This window comes from Triturus cristatus, chromosome 3_2, assembly GCF_964204655.1.
Source record: "Triturus cristatus chromosome 3_2, aTriCri1.1, whole genome shotgun sequence".
In the NCBI taxonomy this organism is placed as follows: Eukaryota; Metazoa; Chordata; class Amphibia; order Caudata; family Salamandridae; genus Triturus; species Triturus cristatus.
In genome coordinates, this window is record NC_140584.1 from 680423768 (window position 1) to 680443514 (window position 19747).

At 41.1% G+C, this 19747-nt stretch overlaps 1 protein-coding gene across 1 annotated transcript in view; it reads right to left on the minus strand.

Annotated features, from left to right (window-relative positions):
* ITGAV (integrin subunit alpha V) overlaps window positions 1-19747 on the minus strand; it is a 382159-nt gene that overhangs the window by 8743 nt on the left and 353669 nt on the right. The window contains exons 25-26 of the mRNA XM_085648702.1: window positions 8581-8739; window positions 4417-4530 (exon numbers count right to left, since the gene is read on the minus strand). Of these exons, the coding sequence (XP_085504828.1) occupies window positions 4417-4530; window positions 8581-8739 (273 nt within the window). The remainder of the gene's footprint in view (window positions 1-4416; window positions 4531-8580; window positions 8740-19747) is intronic.

Sequence of the window (19747 nt, forward strand, 5' to 3'; positions counted from 1 at the left end):
TGATGAGATAAGAATTTAGCAGTTTTCACCACCCCTTACCGCCAGGGTTTTGCTGGTGGTGAAGGGCAGTGAAAACTGACCGCTTATTCCACGCCCATCCAAATTAAGTGGTCTCAAGTCTGTAAAGTAGTTCTCCGCTAGTTTTGTGGAGGCAGCAGAACCTCTACTTCAGTATGCCAAAGGTCCATTCAATGATGGACTGTGGTGTCTTATGTGACCTGTTGTACTGCCTTCACTTCTGGTTCTTGTCAAGTATGGTGTCAGTAGTCAAGGACGCCAGGCATATGCCCTCTATCTTCAAAGAGTATGAAAAGGATAAACCATTAGATCACATTACACAAACAGTTCTGGCCACTGTATGCATTGAGCCAGTAATTCTCTGACCAAGTAATAAGCCAGTCAAATTCACCCTGAGACAGTCAATTATGTATTCCAATGTGGCCGAACAAAAAGGAGTCATGGGTGCTGGCTGGGAATCTGCCCAAACGGCAGTTATGATGCATGAGGCATCACATACTACCTGTACATTGTGAGAATGGGTGCTTTTCATAGTCTGTATAGGAATTCATTTGCACAGGGGGTATATGGCAATTTGTGTGCCATCAACACTGCAAATTACATTGGGAAATAGGGTGACCAACTGGCATGGGTGCAAATTCAGGACGGTAAGTGTAAAGATTCAAGACAAAGGTCAGAAGGTCAAAATTCAGGAAAAAACTTTAGGACAAAAGGTACGTTTTTCAGACACATCAGAGGAGGGCGCGGAATTGTTTATAAGTAAGCCCATCCATATCCTGGCATATTCAACCATTTGCAAACCTATCCATCATGTATCCTTCCATCCATCCCTCCACTCATCCATCCCTCTATCCACCTTTCACTCATCCATCCATCCATCCATCCATCCTTTCACCCTATCCATCCGTACACTCATCCATCCACTCTTTCAATCAACCATTTACCCTTTCACCCATCCAGCCATCTTTTCCCTTACTCATCCATCCACCCAGTTACTCATCCTTCCACCCATTCACCCTTTCCGTCATCTATCCATCCTCCCTTTCTCTCTTCATCGACCCTTTCACTTAGCCATCCTTCATTCCTTCCATCCATCCATCCATCCATCCATCATCCACCTACTCATGTATCCATCCATTGACCCTATCACTCATCCACCCTTTTACTCCTTCACTCATCTATCCATCCTTTTGTCCATCTACCCTACCTATCACACACTCATCCATCCTTACATCCACCCTTTCATTCATCCGTCCATCCATTCAACCTTTCACTTATCAATTCATCAATCCATCCATCATTTCACTCATCCATCCACCCGTTCATTATCCACCCTTTCACTCATCCATCCATCCTTTCACTTATCCATCCACCCTTTTACCCATCCATCTACCATTACACCCATACATCCATCTATCTATTTTCCTTTTCTCTCATCCATCCTTCCACTAACTCATGCATCCATTTATCAGTTCTCTCATTATCCATCCATTCACCCTTTCACTAATCCATCCAGCCATCCATCCATCCATCCATCCATCCATCCATCCATCCCTTCACTTACTCACTCGCCCACCTTTTAATATTAATTATGAGCTGAGCCCTTGTCTGCAGAGTTGCAGACAGAAGAGGCCCATCAAGAATTTCACTCTTGCTGTAGTTCCTAAAGCAAGGGGTGGGGTGGGGGTAAGGTTCACTATGCCCCTGCACATTGGCAATCTGAAAAAGTTGAAGTCATGCATGATGCACAGTGCCAGGCCGTGTGGTGACTGTGACATTGTGTTTTTTCCAGGGCTTTAAGTGGAATAAAAAAAACTGGGGGGTGGGGGAGGGCGTTGTCTCTACAAAGGGGGCGTTCAATGTAATTAAAGGCATGTCTTAAAACACTGAAGCTAAAAATCTGTACTTAGTATAGTGTGCCTCCCGACTGGTATTTTGCCTCCATCACTGTATTCAGATATATAACACAACAAGTAACGTTACACCTACAAGCGAGAACTATTGGCTTTGTCAATGGTTGTTAGTTGCATAAAATAAAAACGCAGCAACCATGGCTTCGTTGAATATAATATTATAAGTACATCAGTTCTAAAATGATGAGACTGTGAAAGAACTCTAGCCCCTTCTTTTTGACTTGTTTTACTGTCTTCCATCCGACAGAAGGCCCTGTCCTAGACGGAGGCTGGGGGAGGCCCACCATATGCTTTGCAGCCAACACTAGCCCACTGTCATTCTGTATGTGGCATTCATCAGCCACTTACAGAATGACAAGGGGCAGGATGGGGCTGCTCTGGTTCTCTTAGTAGGAGTGCTAGGCGGCCCCATCAAGTAGTTGAGGCTTCATGCAGGGAAACAGTGCTGTTCCCTGCAATGCCTAAAGTTACGGACAAAACGCATCCATAAAATTGATCATCACGGACAACTGACGTGAGATTCAAATTACAGACGGTCCGTGAAATTTACGGACGCTTGGTCACCCTATTGGGAAAGTGTGCTACCCTGTAAAACATTAATTTGGTCTGTTGCAAATATTGGGCCGTATTTGGCAAAGAAATGTGTTTGTTTACTCTACTAACCATGATGTCCAGAAATCTGTGACAATACCTAGAAAATGCACTTTGTGACACTCCTCCTGCCACTGGTATGATTCCTTGGTGACTGCCTGAAGCCAAAAGGTGTAGACAATACTATACCTGCACATGTAGCGGGACAGCATTGCTTCTGACTGTTGGGGTCTGTAGCTGACGTTGTAACTCAGCAATTAATTCCAAAATTACCTCACTACTGAGACTATACTAAGCAAATATCTCCTTTTAAATCTGTATAAAAGGATGACCCTCGTCCTAAATATCCTCGCTGGTCTCTGCCTTCTTCTCTGCCTGCCAGCCAAAATCCTCATCCTCCTCGCCAAGACATACAGCGCCACCATTGTAAATGAGACATAAGTATTTTTTGTGATTTACTTTTAGTTTGCATCTGGTTACAATCAGATCCACATTGATGATAATTGCATTTCCTAAATGGCCATTTTGCAACTATTTGTAATTAGGAAATCCTTTGTACATAGTGTTAGAGATTGCTATCTGGAAATCCCTATGTGGGATTTCCTATTTAGCGATTTCCAAACTTTGATTTCTACTAGATAGAAATCGCATTTTGCACCACCGTAAATGCCTTTGGTACATAGCAAAATGGCATTTCATGTTTCCCAATGGCCTGTAATAGCAATTTGTACAGTCAAGAAATGCAAAATGCCTTCGTACATATGGCCAATCGATATGAATATCTACACTTATGCAATAGTTAAGCTTCTCAACAAATTAGGGTTTAAGAAGGTCAGCATACCAACAAATGGGAATATGAAATTAAGATGAAAAAGAATGCATATTTAATGCTTCTTTGTATAACAAACATTAGAAGGACAAGAACTGGCTAGGAAATTAGCTTTTACTTAAAAGCAATACACATGTCATGGGTAAACAGTTGAAGGAGGTAAGGAGTTTAGCTGAAGGTTATAGACAAGTTCATTGGAAATCTTCTGTGATCTTCAAGAAAACCTCTGTTGCTCTGAAGTTCCTCCCTTAGATCAGTACATTGATAACTTGGTTGACTCAACTCATTAAAGGGAACAGTCATCTTAAGAGCTGCAAGTATAGTTGTTTGGCAATTTGTCACTGTACTCAATTGTGTCTAACGCTGCTTTATTCTAATTGATGAGCCAGCAACATTGCGCGTCCCATGCTATGCTTGCTAGAGATCCAATTTTGGTCAAACACTATAGGGCAATATTGTTAATAAATTGTTAAGTGAAAACTGCATCAGCAGATGCAAGCTTCTCGTTTGTGCTCCTTTTTGATACAGACCTGAAGAATGCCTTGAAGTAATGGTTGTACCAGCTCTGAATCCATCACCGATTTGTCCCAAGAATTAAACTAAACATAGTAGTAGGAGAGCCAACGCAAAGCTAGATTAACAGAACCAAGGGTTTCAAAGACAAGCCACAGAAATTTGCTAGATAAGGTGTTTCATGCAAAGGCATTTCACAATTTCCCTGCCGCTGAGCTAATAGTGGGAAAAACTGAATAACATGAACCTAGGCAAAACACTTAATCCGCCATATCCAGAAGTGTAACTACATGTAACGTGATTGTATGATGTAAAACATGGGGATGTAAAACCCCAAATGATGTATGTGATATTAAATCATCTTCCAACCCCCTATTGCTATACAGTGACCCTTTGCTCCAGAGTTTTGTACAATACAAATGCTAATACAAACATCAGCCAAGTGGAAGCATATTTTGGTAATGGGTAGAATGAAAGAGTGCATGTCGACAGGTGATTCCAGCAATAAAAAATCAAGTGTGACTATATGTTTGTGGTATAGGTAGAACATACCAAAGTCTCCATATCGCCTTTAACTGAAGTTGTATCACGGCGATTGATATTGTGACGATTTCTATCAGCAGTTTCCAGTGTTTCATTCTTCTCCTCTCCTTGGGTGCTGGATATCTAAGTTGCATAAAAACAGGGCTCAAAATTGTTTATACACTGCAAATGTAAAACTTTTTTTCCTGTGTGAAAACAGCTGACAAACAAAACAATACTGAAACCAAAGAGCAGGTGATCACAGGCAGATTTCCTGGCTATCTTGCATGAAATGCTCACAGCATGGGTTGGCAAATGTGTAGCAGGTTGTGTTGATCCTGCTTGTGTTGTGCTGTCAATGCTTTATATTCTATGGGCAACCTATGCTCTGAATGAATACCGCAGAGACGGATTATGCATCTTGGATTGGCTATGTCCCGTACGAATACTTCTATGTCAAAGTAGAGCATACGGTTTATAGATTTTTTGTAATACTCACCTGCCCAGGACACTGAATTACAACTAAAAAACACTTGCATTACAAAACTGCATATTCCTATCACTGGCTGTCGGCAGTTGATTCCAATATCTACTATAGAGAAGCGCAGTAGTCTGGGAAGGTCAAAAACTTGTACGTTACACCATCCAGGTAGATCTACGATTGCATTATAGTTATGTATGTGTAACTATATTTAATAGTTCAAACTCACATTTAGTGAATTGTAATTGTAAATTCAAAGTACACATACGAATGTTTTTCAATACATATGCAATGAAATCCTATCCACTATCGGCATTAGTCCATCTCACTCTTCATTTTCCTGGACCAGTCTCCAGGTTTAACAACTTCATAAATGACATTCTCTGAATTGCCTGACAATCAAAATGAAAGCTCCTATCCCCCCTTCAGAGATTGTGCGCTATGCTGTTAAAGCACAGATACACTTGCATAATCAGTGTCCCTCACCACTGTGTCATGAAATACCCCAGGCCCTCGTTACAAGTGACCTGATCAATTCCAATAGGTGCAGAGACTCCTGTTACCAAGAAATGCAATGCATGCATAAAAGGGAAAACTCTATTGAGCTACATAGAAAGCCTACTGTTTTCACTTTGTATATAAACGAGGTTATCGATTTCCCCGCCGTACCAAAGAATGACACCCCAAAGTCAGCAGTAGTAAAGATATAGGCTCGAATGTCTAGGATGCATGTGGTTTGCAAACTCATTTAAATAGATTTTCTGCTTTCTGCTTCCTTTGTGGCCCAGAAAAAAAACACACAATACAAAATGTATGGTTTTTAATCCCATTGATCCTGTAGCGGGGGCACTTGGTTTTAGGCAATGATGCTTTAGAGATGGTTAGAAATTTCAATTATCTGGGGTTCAAGATTGCTGACACCTTTTCATCGGCTCCCCAAATTATGAAAAGTAGAATTACTTTAATACATTTTAGGTCATCGTGACCAAGACATACAAGTCAACTACAAGACCAGTATCGGCAGTTTTAGAAGTCTACTGGGACAAGGGCTTAGGAGCAGCTCGGTATTGCGCCAAATTATGGAGCTATGAAGTGAAATGAAAAATAATTTATATGGGACACTATACCAGGAGGTGTCAAAGCGCTGAGGGACGGCATTCTGCCGCATTCTAAATATGCCCAGGGAGATACTAGGAAGATTAAGCTGAGAAAAGCCATGTTTTCAAGTGCTTTTTTTTTTTAAAAACAGTCAGTGAATCTTTCAGCAATGTGAGCAGGCAAGGTGTTCCATAGTTTGGCTGCAGCCACCGAAATGGAACGGCCTCCCCATCTGGCCTTATGAGAGGCCTGCTAGGTGGGTACATGGGAAGAGAGCATTAAGGTGACTGGGTCCCTTTTGATGCAGGGCAAGGAAGACTATGCAGAGAATCTTGAAGGAGATCCTCCTTCTGACTAGAAGCCAGTGGAGAGAGATGATCCAGTCTCTAATCAAGAGGTGTCTGGGGATGTTGAGGACATGGCGAGCAGCCTCATGCTGAATGGCCTGTAGCTTATTGTGGCTGGAAGCTTTGATGGTGAGATACAATGAGTTACAATAGTCCAGTCGTTAGGTGACAAGAGTGATAGTGATTGATTGTCGCAGCTCCAAGGGGATATATGGGAAGATCTTTCTCAGGGTCCTAATGATGAGAAAACATGTGCTTGTGGTCCAGCTGACCAGAGTCTCTAAACTCAAGGTGTCATCAAAAATGACACTTAACTTTCTGGCGGACTTTACTGGAGTGGGAAGGGGTCCACAGTCCTCCAGCCACCAGATGTTGGACAAGAAGGATTCCTGAGATTCAAACACCAAAACCTCAGTATGGTCAGCACTGAATTTAAGGCGTTGCCCTTCATCCAACCACTGATGCTGGATATGCAGAGATTGAACTTCTCTGCAACAATGTCAGGACGTTCGAGATAGACATGATGATTTCGGTGTCATCTGCAGACGACAGTACATGGAACCCAAAGAAGAGCACCAGCTATGCGGGGTAACATACACGTAAAAAAGGGACACCCCACAGGGAATACTGAAGGCTTCAGCCCTGAAACCCTCACAGCTGACAATTTGAACTCTGTTGGTCAGAAAAGAATGGAGTCTTCTCAGGCAGAACTGCACAAACCGACTTGATGCAGGCGTTGGACCATCAATGCAGGCAAATGGTGTTAAATGCTGCAGACAAGTCGAGCTTCACCAAGATGGCCACCCCACCCTGGTCCACCTGGTGATGGATACTATCTACAGCCACGATGAGGGCAGATTCTGTACTGTGGCAGCTTCTGAAACCATTGTGCGGAGGGTCCGGAATGTTATGTGTATCAATAAATGTAACCAATTCCTGGTAGATATATTTTTTGAGTATCTTGGTCGAGGCGATTAACAAGGATATGAGGCGGAGGTTCTTCAGAATCTGCAGTAGGTTTTCTTTTAGAAGCAGTTACAATCACTTCCTTCACGGGTGCCAGGAATATTTCAGAATGCAGGGAGAGTGTAAAAACATTCTGCAAAAAGTCAGCGATTAGATTTGGGGCCAGTTGGAGAATTGTGAGTGGACAGGGATCCAAAGGAGAACCTGATTTTATACTCCACAGCAAGTTCCTTGTTTGCTGCAGGGAAATGAGGGGGGAATTCTGAGATCTGATTGGCCTAAGAGTTGCAGGAAGAAGTTTCAGGAACACACTTGCATAACACACAGGTAGATTGAAGCCTGAATGGATATTCAAAATGTTGTCCCTGAAGAAAACTTCACTCCGTTAACTAAGATTCAGAATGCTTTTATTAAGGTCGCTATTCAATTTGTCAAATAGTGCTCCTCTTCTTTCCCTGCACCTTGATCTTGCTTTGAACAAAGTTGCTCAGGTAGCCAACCTTAGGACACCACTATATCACATATGTGTTTTGGTCAGTGGAAGAGCTGGAGAGCTACCGGAAAGCTCTTAATGAATTGATTAATTTAGGTAAAGCATGTGCGAACCCCTGGAGGAACTACGTTAGATCTTGCCTCTACCAATTGGAAACTTTGTGGAACACTCATTTGGAATGCATGGGTGCTATTAAAAGCTTGGTAAAAATGAAATACTGGTCATATGTTAAGAACCAATGAGCAGATAAATGTTTATTTTTCAAATCCACTCTCATTTGAACCATATATGGACAACAATGTACCCTGCGAAGCCAAGAACCTTCACATCCGCTTCAGTTTGAGGATATGTCCATTAAGATAGTTCATTGCAAAATGGTCAAATGATACCCTGGGCATTGACCTCTGTAAAGTCAGCAGGGAGACAGAGGAGCACTTCTTGTTTTTCTGTCCAGGTTACCAGGTCCCCGGAAAGAGATACATTATTCCTATCTGTTGTTTATTGCATTTTAGATACTACTAGTAGGTGTTCAGAATCTTTGAATCAGATACTAATACTAATGACTTAATTGTATTTGGACTGTCATGATTCCTGCACCAGACTTGGTTGCAAAGAAAGTAATTGATCTTGTGATAATAAAATAAGTAGTTTAATGCACTTGTAAGTTATTTTACATTCTCCCTTTTGTGTACTTGTTTGCATTGCAGCTGAAGTTGTTAGGGAGCTTGATCACCAAAATAAAAAATATACAACTGCACAGATATTATTCAATTTCTAAATGATGCAAAGTTAGAAAAACAATATTTTACCTTCACATTTAATGGGTTGATTTCCACATCTGAAGTGCAATTCATGGGCCCTTCAATTTCATATTTAATAATGTACAGAAGAGTGTCATTTTTATACTTAAAAGGCCATTGGAGATTTAGAATTGCCTTACTGAATCCACTTGGGCCATTATTTCGAAGCTAGAAATGGAAAACAAATAGGTTAATATCCCAAAGAAAGATTAACCATTAGGGGCAAATGGCATTAAAATGATACATCTAAATAGTACACTACTTTTCTTTGAAAAAAAAACCCAAATAGCATTGTAAACCGGAATAGAAGTACAGGATTGAGGTAGAAACAATAACATTGTTTACAATGCTACCACACCTTTTAACATTTAGGGTCAGAGATAAGAAAGTTGTGTACATCTATAATCAGTTACAAACTAGTAAGCAAAGACAAACCTGGGAAGTCATGATGTAAGAAGGCATAAAGACAATGCGTTTGAAATAATTGCACAGTGAAGCAAAAACAACATGGAACTGTAACTCCAATTTCTAAAATGTAATTCCCAAATAGCAACAGTTTATCTAAAGTATCGCACATTGTGAATAGTCGCAGAACTGGCGATTTGCACATGCAATTTGCCACCCTGTGCAAGTAGATGCTTACGAGATCCAAAGTACCAAAGGAGACCCGGGATGTAGTACACGTTTTAAAATGGCAGTCCTCTATGTGTTGTGGAGAATGTGTTTTTGTTTGGTGTACAACAAAAGGGAAAGAGAAAGTGTACAGGCTGCAGGGCATACTGTTCTTGCAAACTGAGAAGGAAGTATATCATAAATATAATCTATGCAGACAGGTAATATCAGAACTAAGATTATTGGAACCTTATTTTGGTCTCTTTACACCTGCTGGCATTGGGAGCTGCCAGTGTATTGTTGTAGTGGAAAGCAAAATATCTTTCTCCTGTGTGTTCTGAGCATTTCTGAATACTCCATTAACTCCATGTCCATAGCTCCTTCCCACACACCCAGCAAGAGTTGCAGGACACAATGGTGTGTTTTTATCACCTAGCACAGTTTCCACAAGCCACTGGGTGTGTAGATAGAAAACACACACTGAAATGTGCACCGCAACAGAAAAAATCCAACATTCACTGAACATACAGGTGGTGAGCAGTTCAGAATTCTTGATCACAGACCTCATTTTTAATGTTCCAGCATTGTAACATATGTGAAAGTTTGGAAATAGGAGAGGCTGGAAATGGATACCTCTTAGCTAAGTTTTAATGCTGCATCCCCCCATCCCACACGTCTATTAGCATGATTACTCTTGTAGGTAATCAGACCATGAATCACGACACCATACTTGCATCTGTGCAAGCCAAGTGAGAGGAGGTACAACGTCGCACACGAGAGAGCACAGTCAGCGGTTGAGCATACATCTGGACCCCTGGAAAGCAGATTCAAGTGGCTTCACCAATGTGTGAGTGCCTTGCAGTATGCATCTGAGACCTGCTGCAAGATCACTGCATGCGACCCTAACTTGCACAAAACGGCAACACGGAGAGGACTTCCAACAGACCCAGACAACGACTCACATGATGAAGATCTCTAGCCCCCTCAACAAACACCCACAGGTCAAAATGCTACAACAGCTGCTGATAGAAATTAACTGACAAACAACCCACTTCTAAGGTATTGCCATACACATTGTGCAAACATACACAGTATCAAGTATTAGTATATATTTCGGTTTATTCACATGTTCTTTAGAAAACATAATATGTCGGGCTTGGCTTGCACTCTGATGATTTCTAGTACAAATTACAAAATCAAAATACTTTTAAAGGCACTACAGTGCCTCAGGCTAACTTGGGCTTGTCTCCACCAGCCCCTTCTTCCTCTCTTGCCTGGCTGCTGTGTGCAGTGACCAATATGATTCTGAAATTGACATGCTGGTGGGATTGGAGGTCTCCTCACTCTGAGGCACAGCATGGTTCCTGACATCATCGCAAGTGCATGTGTGATCTGTCCCAACTCCTTTCTCACATCACCACAAAAGTGGCCCATTTGCAGCTGCATTTGCCAGCCAGTCAATAGACCTACCAAGGCCCTTCAGATGGCCTAGAAGAAGCATCTTCCTATGTAAATAGGACAAAGAATGCTCATTCAGTGAGCACACAAGACTCTTACTTCCTCTGTAAACTCCTTCTGTTTAGTCATGGCTTTCCAGCCTTCAACCACAGTCTTGAATCCCTCCTTTATGATCTTCACAGTGCTTAGTACTCTTTTCCACAACTGCCCTTGCTGGAACAAACGCTTTGGAACCTTCTAAGACCTGGAAATGCATGAGTGTTTCACAGGGGCCCTGTTCTTCTGCCAAACTACGTACCAGAGGACTGATGATAGCTCTATGCCGTCTCATCTATTGCATGCCCCATTGTAGTGATGTTACAGATAACATAAACGTTCCATTACATGTGTATTGTAAAGCGCACGTTCACCACAGCGGGTATCTTGCCGCTGAATAACAGATGTTTATTGTCACCCAACTCAATGGTACTCATTTTATCGACCTCAGAAGGATGAAAGACTGAATGGGCCCAACGGAATTCGAACCTGTGACTATGTGGTCGAACACTGGCCCCTACAGTGGACGCATTAGTGCACTAAGACACCTGACTCAGCAGATGTTGGACATCTTGCAGGTGGAGAGTGATGTGGTGCCAGCGTGTGATGGGGACTGCGTGCAAATCTTACGGAGTTGATGTGTGTCCTGAGATGTTGTCTATGCAGATGGGGTAAGTGCCGACGCCTCTCATCTGAGCTCCCTTGAGTCCCATGGTGCTCTCCTGCTCCTGTGGCATTTCCTCCGAGGAAAAAATGACAGTACTCAGTCTGACTTTAGAATCATAAGACCTTATCTTTCTTTGTTCTTGCAGGTACAATGATGAGGTTGTGTAGTATATGTTTTTTCATTTTATCTTGGATTATCTCATATCTAAACATTGGTTAGGCCCACTACAACAATTAATTTTGTAAATTAGAAATCGTATTACAACCCCCAAAATTAATTTCAGTTATTATTACATGCTGTGCCATATTATCTGCTAAATGCTCCTTTGCCCGACCGCTCAGGTCATATCATCATCTTGTAATCTCTATATAGTATTTATTGTTTTCTTGAATTCCAGTTATAGTTCCTTTTGTTAAGGCTGGCACATATAAAGATTGATTGCAAAACAATTGGTCACCGTGCAGAACACATTCCTCTACCAGGTTCTGTATATAAACCTCAGAAATCGACTCTTTTACCCTTTCTGCTCCCATGCTCTGTTTCAGTTTCCTGTGTTTCTATTTTCATTCCTACACTCGCTGCTCCTGGGATTCTTCTCTCATGTTTCCAGCCCAGCATTGTGCACCAGGTGCAGGATTTCCAGGCTGTGATGTCATCAGTCACTTCCAATGCAACATTCGGAATTTCTGAGTAGGGATTAGTGCTTTGTGGTTGTTACCGATTAACAATTTGGAAATCTTGCATTTATGAATGTCACTCTAATGAATCCCTGCCTGGTACTAGGGCAGTTTAGTACTCACCATATCGGGATACACAAACTGTGATTCGGTAATTTCCGAGTTGCAATTTTGTGTCTTGTGCATCGGGCCCAAAGTTCTATAAAGAGCAGATGTTACTATGACCTACCTCAATATTGATCTGTTGACCTTGGAAGGATGAAAGGAGAAACTGCTGAGTCAGCCCAACGGGGCTTCAAACCGGTTGCCTGCCTGGAGTTTACACAGAAACATTTGCAGAGGTCATGTTAACCCCCTGAGTTTTACAATTATAGAGTCATAAGTGTATAAGAATCGAATGGACAATTGTATGAATGCAGCAAAACATTTATACAGAAGGTGTATGTCAGTATTAAACTGTTATTGAAGAAAGTCACTTGGCAAAAATATGGATGAATAATAATAAAATATTAAAATAACACAATAATATTAATGATACCATTTCTTTAATATAAAGTGTCATGCTGCATTCTGCTCTTTTACAGCACTGCAAGTAACAGGTGCTACTATTATCAATGCAATGTTGTTTAATTTAGCCTTCTTGGAGCGATGGAAGGCTAATACCACTGAAACTCAGACTGGTTGGAGCAGGTGGTAAATAGTTATGTTGGCTTTGTGGAGGTCCATGGTACAGAGTGGGGGGGTAGGGTGCATGTGAGGCAAGACCTGGGTGGAGCATTTGCAGCTCACCCTGTTGCGAGTTAGGACAGCAGTACCTGCCCACTGTCCCCTTAGTGCCACCGGCAGACCTGGGCCGGCGTCTCCGAGCCCACAATTTGTGGGACCAGGTTCTACAGACTGTGTCCAGTATTGACAGATCCGGAGGCTATGAGCAAGCTGGAATGGCCCCGAGCGGTATCCACCCAGGGATACTGCTCCAGGTCACTTGTAAAGAGACCTTATGTCACCTTTCTAGAGACAATCTGAAAGAATCCTCTCGTTCGAGGAAACCAACTTTATTTAGTAGAAAGATCACCCTGCTTGGCCGCTGCTGAAACAATAATAAAAGCCTCTCCTCTTTAACCATCTCTGTTGGGGAGGAAGGTACAGCGGGGTGTTCTTTTTATTGAAAAATGGAACTACCTCTGCTTCACTAATTGGCCCACTGATATCCTATTTTCTCAAAAGTATTGATCTGTGAATTTCTTTCGATGGGAGTTGTGCATCTTGCGTGTTGCGAGGTGTTTAACCCCAGGACCATTTCCGCTCTCCCCACCCAGCAAAAGTCTATTTAAAGAGAGCTCAACCACTCTGACACACGCCATGTTTTCTCTTATCAGGATTATTCTAAGCGCGCACAGACATTCTGACACATGCACCTGTCAAGGCAAAGTTGGATGGTTCCTTTGTGGATTACGTAGGGTGGTAGTCGATGTCCGAGATTTGTGTCCAGAGTCCCTCACAGCATTTTCAGGCAATGAGTTGGCCTGCCAGAGGAGGCCCAGAACAAGAAACCTGTTTAGGTCATTTGCACACGTCGACAGCCCGAGGAGACCAGCTCTCATACACTGAACTCTTACTATATGTACTGCTTTGTCAACTGTACCCTCAGGTTGTACCTACATTAGTGTATCAATGTGTGCTTTTTAAACAGTCAAATGCACATGGGTTCACAAGGCAGTGCGAGTTACTACCGAGTGTCAAAGGTTCTGCGAAGCGAGCGCGAGTACCTACTGAGTCTGTAACCATTTTACATCTCAAAACTTGGGAGCCGGTCCAGCAGTGCATTTGTATTCAGCACACCTAAGAATGTTGCACATACTCAAAGCGGTCCATCACAGCATATGTACCTAAGCTTACATTGCACCAAACACAGAGGGGGCAGCGTACCCCAATCTGATAGAAAGGAAAATGGACGATGCGTCTGTCTGAAGCACACGATGACCTTCACAGCTGTGATGTACATCCTGTTTACTTTAGATCAAATAATTCAGGCAGAATTGAAATTAGCTTCCTGCGTTAGACTGGGTTCCGGTATACAGGAAGCTCAAAAAACCTTGGCTCTTGAGCGGCTGGTCGCCTATTCTTTTTTGGCTGAGCAGACAGCTGCGAAGTATAAATAATTTAAAAAAGAATGTTATGAACTGGCAGAGTATTAGCCCAAAGATTAAGGCAGAAAGCTGTTGCTACGGAAATAACTAAAATTACTGATTTAGATGGTATATGCCAAGAATCTAGATCAGGCGTATTTAAAGGCATTCCGAGATTTTTAATCAATCATTATATAATCAATCAAATGATGGTACTAGTATGAGAAATGATGCGTCCAATTATTTTTTAGATTTAGACCGCTCTGCTTCTCTCATGGAAGATCAAAAATTAAAGCTGTTAACTCCCATCACTTGGGAGGAGATAGAAGGTGCTATTCTTGGTCTGGCTTCTGGTAAAGCCGTTGGGCCTGATAATATCCCTTTGGAATTTTATCGAACTTTTCGTAAAATTCTGAAACCAGAGCTGTCAAAAATCTTCCAAGAAGCTTTTCATGGTCGGCCTCCTCCTTCATGGTCACTAGCTACTATTGTCGTATTTAAAAAAAAGGAAAAGAACCTTTGGATCTTGGGTCTTATCGACCAATATCTTTAATAACTTCCGACAGTAAGATCTTCTCTAAAATTTTAGCAAATAGGTTAAATGATTTGATGCCTCACTTAGTAGCTAAGGTTCAACATGGCTTTATTAAAAGAGAGATACAACGGATCATGTTAGAAGAATCATTGCTCTTCTAGATTGGGCGCAGGCCTCGAGATCCCCAGTTGGGGTAGCCCTACTGGACGCCGAGAAGGCGTTCGATAGGGTCGACTGGGGTTTCCTTTGGCAAGCCCTCGTTTGGAAAAAATTCCCTGCAGAATTTATAACCGCTTTAAAAGCTTTATATAATAGGCCTCAGGCTGCAATACGAATAGCTTCTGATATTTCTACTACATTATCTATAACAAGGGGTACCAGGCAAGGATGTCCTTGTTCCACCCTATTATTCGCGCTTTATATAGAACCATATTTGCAAAAACTTATAAATCAGGAAAGTATTCCCCCATTTATAATTCATTATATAGAATATAAAGTTTCTGCTTACTCTGATGATGTCGCGATTGTTATTTCAGACATTAACTCAGCTTTTTCTAAGATTATAGCGGCAGCTCGGGAATTTGGTATATATTCGGGATATAAGTTAAACATAGCTAAAACACAGATAATTCATTCTGCTGTCGGCTTGCCAACCGATCTGACATACTCCACTACCGCCTCTTATCTAGGTGTGCAATTGTCTGCCAAGGTCGAAGATATTGTAGGGCTTAATCTCGATCCATTACTTGCTTCTACTAATAGATCTCTTGAAAGGCTAAATAATCTCCATCTTTCTCTTTATGGTCGTACCAATGTTATTAAGATGCTTTTTTTCCCTAAATTTCTTTATTTTTTTCACACTATACCTTTATTGTTCCCCTCTAGTTTATTTACTAAAATAGATAGAATAATTTCAAGATACTTATGGGGATATAAAAGAGTTAGACGATCTCTTAAATGGTGTTCTTTACCTATAGGTAGAGGAGGCTGGGGACTACAGAATTTTTGTTTATATTATTTAGCGGTATCACTTAGGCTTATGAATGTTTAAATTTTTCAAGAAACATTATTGGAGGATCCTACGTATCCATCAATTTATGCAATGATTTTTGGTGCTCAGGCACGACAATGCCTTGTACGTTTCTCAGAGCCAAGTTACTATAAAAAAACAAGATTCAAAACTATACTGACAGTTTATCACATATGGAGACAATTTAAGAAAAGATTTTGATTAAATAATAATCTCAACTATTATACACCACTATTTGATAATCCATTGCTGCCATCAATATTCTCAGATCAAATAATACAGCGTTGGCAATGGCTTAATATATCTCGGCTAGGTGATTTTTATCAAGAAGGACAATTTGTTTCATTTTTGTATTTACAGGAACAGTTTAACTTACCTAAAGCAGATTTTTTTAAATATTTGCAAATACGCAGTTTTATAATTTCAAAAAACTTATTAAATACTAATAAGATTAAGAAAATTGACATACTTGAAAGCTGCCGGAAACAAAATAGAATTGGTGTGATTTATCAGACCATGCTAAACCGATTAGAAGATAATCTTGAGTCTTTTAATACAAAGTGGCAAAATGATTTGGGGATAGAGAGTGTTAATGTATCTGATGCTTTAGCTATGTCTGATTTAGTTTTACTCAATGGCTCTCTAAAAAGTCAATTTTTTATGAGTATATTTGATTTATATTATACCCCTGCTAAACTATTGAAATGGAAAGCTAATAGAGGAGTTAAATGTAGCCGATGTAATCTTTCTGGTGCAAATTCTGCTCATATGTTTTATTTTTGTCCTAGCTTAGTTCAATTTATTTCTGAAGTTCAAAAGTTTTTAAACAATATTATGAATTCATCAGTAATACTTTCTGCTGAACTTGTTATTCTTGGTGTTCAATCAAACCCTGTTCAGCTTCGAACAATTGCTGAAGACGGTTTATTTATTTATTTCTATGTCTATTTTTAGATATTGTATAACTTCTCGCTGGCTTGATGTTGATCCCCCTTCTTTTCTGCATTGGCAATCGAAATTGTTAAACATTTACCAATTTGAGCAATCGGTGTATAGTTTAAAGGGAAGGAAAAAGAAAGCTTTTGGTTTAAATATCTGGACACCTATTCGCAATTGGATTTAATTATAAAAGACTAAAATGTGTACTTACTCAAATGCTACTGAAGTGAAGTTTAGTTAGATCAAATTACTTATCTCAAACTTGTGTATGATTTGTAACGCTCGATCAGTTATTTTATGCTGCTGTAAAACTCAATAAAGATAATTTAAAAAAAAAGATGTACATCCTGTTTGAGATCCACAGTAAATCACATCCTCCAATATGGTGATGTTGCTGAACACTTGAGGAAAGCACCTTAGCAAGCACTCTTTGCGAATAATTGTTGATGAACTGTTGTCACTATCTTTACCCGTCTACTACTTAAATGTTATGAAAGTTGTTACACAGTGGCGCTGTACTCGAGACTCCTATACTTTACTGTATTTCAAGTTTCATTTTCCAAAGCACTTTGCTGGTGTCTCATTTTTTTCTTATAGTGCTTTACACAATGGAATCTGATGCTTTAATTACACCTCCTCTCATCTTAGCCCAAGCAAGGCCTCCGACAATTAAGTGGAAGGAGTAGGTGACCTACCAACAGATCCTATTACAAGAGGCTTCTAAATCTCCGGCTGCCTTCATTACTATGAAGGGTATATATCAGTATACTAGGATTCCCTGGGGGAGTCTCTTCCTCAACCAGTGTATTTCAGAGAACGATGGAGGAGTTATTCAAAGGGATGCATAATGTTATCTACTTTAACAATGACATTTTAATATTTGGGAAGATTGTGGAAGAACACACTGACTCTCAAACAAGCTATAGATAGGTTGCTTGAGACAGGACTCACACTAAAAAGAACAGTGTATGTTCTTGGTAGAATATATTGAATATTCCAAATCAGCTGGGAGAGTGAAACCACAAGCGGACTTATTGAGAGCTATTTATTTATTTTCCATTTATAAAGCGCATGGTTACACCCACTGGTGTGTCCCCTCGCTGAGATTCTAACACCAAGTGAACCAGGGAGAGAGGGGAAGGAAAAAACCTGGAATCATGAATGACCAAGACAGTCAGAGATAGCAGAACTAAGCAGTACCTGCTGGAGTACTGAAAATTCAGGTTTTAAGGCCCTTACGGAAAGTCTTTTCCATAGGTTCTGCTCTCAGTTTTAATGGCATAGAGTTCCAAGTTTTGGCCACTAGATAGCTGAAGGACCGGGCTCCCATCCTGTCCCTCCGCACTCGTGGCACCCTTACAAGAGCTTTTAAGGTGGATGTTCCTCTGGGGAGATTTAGGACTAAGCGGGCAGCTGCATTTTAAATGCGTTGGAGTTTAGTCAGACTCCCTTTAGTGGCCCCAAGGTAGAGGATGTTTCAATAGTCTATTTGCGACGTTACTTGGGTGTGTACAAAAGTTTTACGGGCCGTTATTGGTAGTAGATTCAGGATTTTCCTGAGGACTTTGAGGGTCCCGAAACACTTCTTATTTGACTCTCAAACCCAGGTTTTTGGTTTTAGCTTTTGGGGCAGGGGTTTGGCCCAGGACCCACTAAGCCGATGACCAGATGGAAGGTGTTTTCCCAACTATCATTACCTCTGTTTTATTGCCATTAAGTTTAAGGCAGTTATTGGTCATCCAGGAGGCTTATTCTTCTAGGCATAGAGTAAATTATGCCACAGCTGCCTCTCCATCCTGTGATAAGGTTACTATAAGATGCGTATATCCGCATATGACAATTTTTTCATTGTGTTTTTCCACTAGGGGGCAAATATATAGGTTGAAAGAGATTGGGCTCAATATTGAGCCCTGTGCAACCTCTTGCGCAAGCGAGATCCTGTCTGACATGCGCAGATCTTGGGTAACTTAAAAACTCTGAGTTTGTAGAAAGGTCATCCATCACAGTGCTGTACCCCCAACCCCGTACCACCTTAACCTCTGGAGGAGTTGGTTGTGCGATACGGTGTTGAAAGCTGCACTTAGGTCAAGTAGCACCAGAGCGGCTGTTTGTCCGTCATCCACACACCGTCTCAGAGTTTCGGCGGCGTGAAGGAGGGCTGACTCCGTAGAGTAAGAGGCCCTGAAGCCAGACTGAGTTGGCTGGAGTAAATCATTAGAGTTGATATAACTTGTAAGTTGATTAGTCACAGTTTTCTCCGTAATTTTTGCAAAAAATGGCAAAAGGGAGATGGGGCGCAAACTTTCTAATTGCAGGGGACTGGCAGAAGGTTTTTTTCTGTAGGGGGAGCACTAACGCGTGCTTCCATTTTTGCAGGATTTCACCTGATTGAAAAGACAGAGAGATCAGCTGTAAGTGAGTTAGAATAAGCTCCATCCCTCGCACCAAAATTTTAGGAAGAGCCAGGTCTAAACGGGATCCTGATTTAATGCTCGTGGAAAAACTCTTAAGGTCTTACAGAGAGCGGGTCCTAAATTAATTGAGACTGTTCTCCCTAGGTGAATCATGAAAGAGGGTGTCGTATCGTAGCTACTTTAGTAGCAAAGAAGAACGTGATCTTATTATAGCTATCTAAGGATGATGGTACTGGGGCCGCAGCGTGTTCTAGAGAGGACAGAGAGTTGAGTATAGACAACAATTCTTTGGAATAATTATTAGTGTTCTCTATTTTATTGGTGTAAAAATCACATTGTGTTTTCCTAATAAGCGCGTGTTGTACTGTTTAAGTTAATTTTTATACCTAGCTCTGCTGGTTATACAGTAGTCCTTCCTTAAGATGTGCTCCAAGCGTTTGCAGGTTTTTTTTGCTGTAATTAAGACATCATTGAACCAAGGGACAGAGTTCTGGAACCTAAGTTGGGTATATCCGCCCCTAGCTTAAGATCCGTTTCCAGGAGTGTATTAGAAAAGATCTCTGAGTTGAACTTTGCCCACTATCTTGCAGTAATCGTATGATTATACTTGTTGGCAGGTGTGAGCTCACGTAATGGCATATTGAAAGCTACCAGATAGTGGTCTGACCAGGGAACTTTA